At 34.3% G+C, this 8,361-nt stretch overlaps 1 protein-coding gene across 1 annotated transcript in view; it reads right to left on the reverse strand.

Annotated features, from left to right (window-relative positions):
• LOC130707139 (peroxisomal multifunctional enzyme type 2-like) overlaps positions 1-6,057 on the reverse strand; it is a 38,222-nt gene extending 32,165 nt beyond the window's left edge. Inside the window, exons 1-5 of the mRNA XM_057540369.1 lie at positions 6,048-6,057; positions 4,376-4,483; positions 2,381-2,440; positions 1,081-1,102; positions 934-980 (exon numbers count right to left, since the gene is read on the reverse strand). Coding sequence (XP_057396352.1) covers positions 934-980; positions 1,081-1,102; positions 2,381-2,440; positions 4,376-4,483; positions 6,048-6,057 — 247 coding nt within the window. The remainder of the gene's footprint in view (positions 1-933; positions 981-1,080; positions 1,103-2,380; positions 2,441-4,375; positions 4,484-6,047) is intronic.
• Positions 6,058-8,361: the final 2,304 nt, after the last annotated feature.

Raw genomic sequence — 8,361 nt, forward strand, 5'->3', positions numbered from 1 at the left:
TTTCTGAAATGTCAATCTAATGAACAGACAACTTGGAGGATGATGCAGATAAACAAACAATTCCAGATTTAATCTTACTCTGATGAAACCAGAAGAGGACACACTCCAGCCCCATCAGAGCTCAAAGCAAAGCACCGACTTAAGTCCCCTCTGCCAACAAATTCTATCTTTCTCAGCTCCTTTTTTTCTCCAGTTATTACAAGGGAATTGGAAGCTAAAAGCCGTCTTTGCTTAATTCTAAGTCAGAAAGATATCTTCCTTCTTCCAAAAGAACTTCTGGCAATATTTCCCAGAAACACACTCTATAAACAATGATGTAATTCATCTCAGTTACCATGCCTGCCACCGTCGCAGCCACCAATGCTTGTTTTAGTTCTGATAGCCAATGAAAGTAAGGGCAAAAAAGAGCAAACAGGATAAAAAAATTTTATAACTGTGACTGTTCATCATCTAAACTCAATCTTTCCAACATGACATTCCTAATGGAAATTTTTCCTACTTATTAGAAGTTTCAAAATTATATCTAGGTTTTTCCCACCCAGTTCTCAGATCTCCATCGTTTTTAGTTTTTGTTTTTTAGCATTTCCTTTTGATTTTTTTAGCATTTCCTTCTGTCTGCTTACAGTAGTCATAGCCTACTCTTGCTCTTGAAATAAGAATCACACAGCCAGACAAGCATGCAAAAGGCTGTTAGAAACAACTAATACTGCAAGAAAACGCTGACAATCTCTCAAAGAGAAAAAGGGAAACGAAAGTCACAAAAGCCTTTTCTTCCAACTGTTCATTTTCAGTTGTAAAGCTTACTCATCACTTATATTAGCAGAAGCAAAAATAGGTAGAAGCAAGTTTTTCCTTAAGTGTGGAAATGTATCAAATATTAGAAGGCTAAATGGATAAGTATGTTCCAGAGAACGTATATTTAAAATAACTTACCCCAGTCTTCATCACTTATTCTACCAAAGGAACGGTCCCTCAAAATTCTAAAAAACTGATATTATATATGTTGAGAAGAGAAAGTCAACACTTAAAAAAAGTTTGCATGTACATTACTTTATTGGAAATTTAAAAAGAAATACTCACCCAGCATTGTTGATCACAACATCTACAATATAAAAATATTCAAGTCACAAATATAAAAGCAAGCATATTAATTTGCCTTTGCTTACAACACATTTCTTTCAAAAGCGTTCCCTGCCTCCCCCCTGCCCATGGAAAAGTAGATATAATAGGTAACAAGTGCTAGCAGAACACAATTTTATACCTATAGTAAAAAAAAATCGGATTCACAAAAGCACAATAAGTACCCCATTATATCAGTGCTTTCGTCTCAAGTCTACATACCTAAATGTTTCCACCTCTACCTCCTGCCAAAATTCTGTGAGCTTATTTACAGAATTAGCAGTCACACAACTCTTAGGTTCTTAGAATTCAGTGGTAATCGTAAACCATCCCTCAATTAACTTCAAAATTCACTGGGAAAGTTAAAAGTTTAAAAGATTTTTCCTTGCCACTCAAAAGTCAAAAGCCCAGAAAGGAAACCATTAGAGTTAGAAACTGATGGCCTGTCTTCATACATAATTGCATTCTCACTATAAAATAGAAGGGATTGTTTCTTAAGGTTCAACCACCATCTTGTGGCTATTTTCACCTTATGACTTCAGAACTTTGTGGTCTCTATCCCTGTGTCAGACACTATGTGAACATGTCTCTCACAAGCTCAACCAAATATAGCTAGAAAAATATATATGCTAGACCAAAAAAAGGGGGGGGGAAACACATTCAAACTATAAAAATTAACATTTTTCAGATTATAAACATGTTGGGCTTATCTGCAGTAGTTTCCCCCTAGTAATTCAATAACCTTTTACTAACAATGTATGGGACTAAGTCAGGAAAATTAAACAATATATTTGAAATGCTTGAAATGCTTCTTAAAAATGAAGATTTTTATTTTATATAATTCATCTTAATTAATTTGCAAGATACTGAATCATTTTCATCTGAATCATTATAATTATCTAAAATATTCCACTGGGTCCTCTATTGCCAAAATACTGATTTATTTTTTATTTTCTAAATATATTTGGGGTATGATTAAATTATTATAAAAAGGAAACTTAGAGAATACTTACAAGTTTTTTTAAAGGCTCTTAAAGTACAAAAAAATATAAAACAAACTCAACACATACATGCATAAAAACTGTCACCTCAAGCCCTTTGTGGAATAAGATTAGGGTATGTAAAAAAATTAAAATTTAAAACAAATCTAAAAATTTGATTACCAAAAAAGAGTTTTTAATAAACAAAAGTGAAATAAAAAATATTTCATTAGAAAGGTAGAAGCAGCTCTGTTAGTACCATAAATGCAAAGAAATATTACCTATTCTTCCAAAAGCATCCAGTGCTGTCTTCACAACCTTCTCTCCTGCTTCCACTGAATCTGATGGAAAGGGAAATTAGGACAAAACTTCAGTAATATCCCTTACAAAGGACTTCTAAATTCTGTGGCTCAGAGCACATGACAGATACTATTCATTCAACAGAACTCATTTCCAAGGAAAATACATTTATATTGCAGGCACGTAGCAAACTAAAATATAAATGATAACATGTTACAAAAGAAATTTAGTCCCTAAGGCAATCCTTTAACCTACCAAAAAAAAAAAAAAAAAAAGAGAGAGGGGGTAAATGAGAAGTACTTGACAAATAATATCCAAGACACCATGGTCGAACAGAACTTTCTGTGAAGATGGAAATGCTCTATTTCTGCACTAACATGGTAACCACAAACCACATGTGGCTCCTGAAATGGGGCTAGTACGACAAATGGAATAATCTATTTTATTTCATTTCTGTTGAATTTTAAATAGCCACATAAGCACTTCCCCTTAAGGATGCAAATGAGACTTTGAGAGGGAGGGAAGGAGAAGCGTGTTTAATTTGAAAAAGCATGTTCAATTCTGTATCACTACATTTGGAAAACAAACCTACTGTTTTTGTAATACTAACTACAAAAAGTAAAGCTCAATGAAATATTACGGATTTGTTATTTTCTGCTAATCAGCCCAGGAGAAGGGCTCATATCCCCAGAGCTGTGTGTCAAATGGTCAGCTGTCAACTCAACATCACCATTGCCTCTTTCTACTTCCTCTGCAATCACAGGCGGAGCCAGGTCCCTTCCCTGGGACCCATAAGCTCCTGAGTTAGATCTGCCAAAAAGAGATACTCGCTTTAAGGGAGGAAAAGTAGGAAGAGACTGTAAACGCAGGCAATCTTGTGAGCAGGCTGCAGATGTGAGACTGACAGCACATCTAGGTGAGCTCTTGAAAACCACCTGCCACAGGCTGAGATGGTCATCGACAGTTTCCCTGACATGCACCTGCCCAGACCTTCCAATGGTAAGTCTCTAATTCTTTGTATAAAACCCTTCACACTTGGAAAACCGAGAGGGGCTTCTGTTTTCTTGACTGAATCCTGATTGATACAGGTTGAATATCAAAACTGAGGGGCAGGGAAGAGAGTCTGAAATCTTTATCTTTACAAAATAGGTTTTAAAACCCCAGAAATTTTTTTAAGTTGAAAACATTTTTCTAGACTCTCAATGTGGAAATAAGATACTAAAATGTCTGTCTCATTATTCCCTTGAACTCTCAAAACAAATCATATCCTATTTCCTTTCCTCTAAAATTTCAGAATAAAGTCACTGGCAATCTAATTTTCTCCCTGGTCCATAAAAACAATCTAATTTGCAGAAAAGTCAGTAAGCACTAGCTTTTTAAAGTAAATCTACTCAAGAGGATTCCTTACAAATACTATTAGAATCAATACATCAAACATACAGGTTGTATTTGCTGTCTTTATTTCTAATGCCTAACTTTGACTCTTACGTTTTCATAAAGATAAGAAAGTTGCATACAGCAATGATCACCTGTGCAGAATGTAATATGAAGGCTGGGTGCAGAAAGGGGGCACTTCACTTCTTACACTATATTACTTTAAGAAATGTTTTTTAAAAGCAATTTTAAAACGAAGAATTTAATGTTACTCTGTAGAAATACATAAGACCTTTTAGCTAAGGCAGGTCTTTTAAGAAAAGAGCATATTCATACTCACATCTACAGTAATGTACTGATTATATCATGCGCTCATTATTAAAAATATTAAATAGACAACTGAATAAAAGTTAGACTCATGAAATAATCTACATCAAAAGTTTAAAAAATACGTCACTAAACATCTTTGGCAGACTTAGGTAAAATCTAATTTCATAATTATACTGGAATGCCAAGATATTTGCTCAATACTTATTAACATGAGAAACAGCATCAGTGGAGGAAATATAAAACAAGCAGTATAGTTCTCTCAAATATTGTACCATAGTTGGCCACTGCTCTTCCGCCTTTCCTTCTTATTTCTTCAACAACCTTATCAGCAGCTAAGGAGCCTTTACCAACTCCCATGAAGTCCCCTCCTAGATCATTCACTGCAATGCAAAAATAAACAAATAAGAATTCAGTTCTAGATCTTAAAAATATGAGTTGGAAATGAAATTATATTATTAGTGTATTTCTTCAGTCATCTTCCTAATTCCCTACTACTATATTCCCATCTTACTGAACACACCATGACATACGTACTTTCAAAACATGCCTCTGTTTTTAAATATAGATATGAAAAAATATATATATATATAGATATGAAGCAGAAAAATATTTAAACACAGGTTCATGTCATGAAATTTTTAACTGTGCAATGCTTCTCCTTTTTTAGAAAGAAAAAGACCATGATTCAACCCACTTTTAGCAAAAAGAAAGAAAAGAAAAAAACCTAAAGATCACTTTTAAGATTAAATACACAGGAAAACAGTATGGACATTCTTCAAAAAATTACAACTAGAACTGCCACAAGATCCAGCAATCCCACTTCCAGGTATTTATTCAAAAGAATTGAAATCAGGAACCAAAGAGATAACAGCACTCCAAATGTTCAATGCAGCACTATTCACAATAGCCAAGATGTAGAAATAATCTAAATATCAACTGACAGATAAAAATGGATAAAGAAAATGTGGTACATAAATACAATGTACTATTATTCAGCCTTTAAAAAAAGAAGGAAATTTTGCAACATGTAACGACATGGATGAGCTTTGAAGATAATATGGTAACCCAGTCACAGAAGGCCAAATGCTGCATGATTCCACTTACATCAAAGTACCTAAAATAGTCAAACTCATAGAATCAGAGAGTAGAATGGTGGTTGCAAAGATTAGGGGGAGGAGAAAATGGGGAGTTGCTAATCAGTGGGCATAAAGTTTCAATAATGCAAGATGAATAAGTTTTATAGATCTTATCTGCCATAGAACATAGTGCCTGCAGCTCATAATACTGTATTGTACACTTAAAAATTTGTTAAATGCTCATATTAAATGTTCTTACCATAATTAAAAAGAAAGAAAGAAAGAACGGTTAAATACACAATGTGAAATATCTTCTCCATGTCAAGAAGGCCTTTGTTTACAGGAATGGTGATAAAGAACAAGCACGGGGCTTCCCTGGTGGCGCAGTGCTTGAGAGTCTGCCTGCCGATGCAGGGGACATGGGTTCGAACCCTGGTCCGGGAAGATCCCACATGCCGCAGAGCAACTGGGCCCGTGAGCCACAGCTACTGAGCCTGCGCGTCTGGAGCCTGTGCTCCGCAACGAGAGGCCGTGACAGTGAGAGGCCCGCGCACCGCGATGAAGAGTGGCCCCCGCTCGCCGCAACTGGAGAAAGCCCTCGCACAGAAACGAAGACCCAACACAGCCAAAAATAAATAAATAAATAAATTTATATTAAAAACAAAAAAAAAAATAACAAGCACAATATTAAACTTTTGGAGAAGCACACGTGAATTTTTATAAAACATAGTGTGTCATGGTCTACCAAAAAAAGAAATAAAAACTATTTATTGAAAGAGGTCAAAAATTACATACACAACTAATATGTGTTCAGTCACTAATTATAGCATATATGTAATTTATATGTTTAACAACTGACCACACTTACCACGTAACATCTCCCTATATCCAATTATATAGATACAAACATTAATTGCACATTTACTATTTGCAAGGAAATCTACAGAAATCTACAGATGTATAAGAATGGTGCCTATCCTCAGAGTTTATAATCTACTGAAAGTTAAGTATGTGGTAACTACACTAATGCACTAATTGCATCATAAAGTTTATAAAAGCCAACATAACTAAATAATATGATAACGAAGGTAATTTATACAATAATTTAATTATTTACAAAATAACATGCAAAAACAAATGAAAAGATATATAGATCAATGCCAAATAACTTGGAAAAAACAGAATTTAAAACAAATACCTGGGACAAAGAATTAATTTGCATTGCAAAGTGATCATTTTTATAGGGTTATTGCACACTGTGCAGAATATAACAATTTAAAAATTACTAATTAATAAATGGCATAGAGGTATATACTAAAATTTAAAGTCTCTTAATATTACCAAATTGATAATTACCATACCTGGGGAAAAAAGAAAAACCCACAAGATCTTTTTTTCTTTTCAAGAATGGGTCTCTTTTGGTGGGGGCTGGAGTGAGGGCTGCAAGTGGGGTTGGGTGGTAAAGGGAGATACAGGGATGATACCGAGCAAAGCTAGCCTAATGTGCTTTTACTCTTAAAGGAAATGAGTTTTTCAAAATGTGGACTGGGATATATTTTTTCTAACAATATAGTCTTAACAGCCTTACTGCAAATAAAAAATGCCGCAAAGACACAAAATAATGGGGGAAAGGCTTACATTATCCCTCAGAGATTAAAAAAAAAAGTGTTAAGCTTCTCAAGACTAAATTCCTATTAATTATTCATTTCTGTACAATTACTCAAATGACAGGAAACAGTTTTTAAAAATCAAGATTTTAAAACATGCGGCTAACAGTCTATTAAGACCCTTTTTAACTAAGCAAGGGAAAGTTCAAGAGCAAACTGGCAAAGGCCATACTTAAGTAAAGAAAGAATTGTTCAATTGTGAAATGAAACACTACCCCCAAGTGGAAACTGTTCAAAGTGCAACCAAGTGCAAGCAAAGGTAAGAACTGAAGACTGTATAAATAATTATTGAGATCAATGATGTGCAGTGAAACAGTTTCAGAATAGATTTATTCAAGACAAGTCTCTACCTTAGAGAGTACAAACTTAACACTGACCCCACTCAGTTATCCCACTATCACCAGAGCTAAATCACAGGGATTTCAGGCTTAACTAGAAAAGCACTGGTTACACGCTGAAGGGCTTGGATAGCAACAATCTTAACAGATTGTATACAAAGAGAAATGTATCCACACTATGTGACACTGTTCAGCTTAAATATATGACTAAAATTCTAATCACAATAATATTTTAAAATACCATTACTGCCTTATACTGGTACGTATATACTTTACATTTTCAAAGACCCATCTATGTACATTGCTGCATTTGATCTCCATACAGCTTTTTAGGAGTTTGGCAGGAACAGTTGTTCCTATTTTCGCAGAAGAGCAAAGTTTAGGAAAGGTTATGTAACTTGTTCCAGGCTCCAAAGCTTGTCCAGGCTCCAAGGCTGTATGAAATGGCAAAATTCAGACTAGAACCTGGACCTACCACAATACCACTCTGCTCCTCTAATGCTGTAAACAAGTTTCTTTTATCCTAATTATTTCCACTAAAAAAAAAAAAAAAAAAAAATCACATGTGCTTGGGGAGAATATAGAAGGAACAGTAAATCAGCCACCCCAGTCAAACAAATAGCTTTAAATTAGGGAGTAAAAATGGTTAAGATTATGATAGTTAAGGACAGAGTCTTTTCAGCTAAAACCATCAAAATATCCCCCAAAGTGATATATTTGTAAATCCTCCATATAAAATCCAGTTTATAGCTCTGAAGAGTTTTGTTTTGTTTTTTTTAAGATGTAAAATCTTTTTCCTATTTCTGTCATTTTAAATAAATCAATGACTTGGATAGTCTACTAAAGACTACATAAGGTTTTTTACTAAAAATCCACCCCAAGATTTTACTAAATACCTGCAATATGCTAACCACTAGAGCAGGGATATAAGAATCCAGAGAATTCTAAAACACACTTGGAGCCTGTAAAAGTACTCTATTAATAGGTAAATGGATACCTAAATACAAAGTATCAAGTTATCAGCTATCCAAGCCTGAAAACAGAACCATGTTTGTGACAATGCCTGTTTCCCCATATCCTCCCAACACTGGACATCATCATTCTTTTCAGTATAACAATTAAATGATTACAAGTTGTAGCTCATTATTTAATTTACATTTCTTTGAGCACTAGTAAG

The sequence above is a fragment of the Balaenoptera acutorostrata genome, chromosome 2 (assembly GCF_949987535.1).
Source record: "Balaenoptera acutorostrata chromosome 2, mBalAcu1.1, whole genome shotgun sequence".
In the NCBI taxonomy this organism is placed as follows: Eukaryota; Metazoa; Chordata; class Mammalia; order Artiodactyla; family Balaenopteridae; genus Balaenoptera; species Balaenoptera acutorostrata.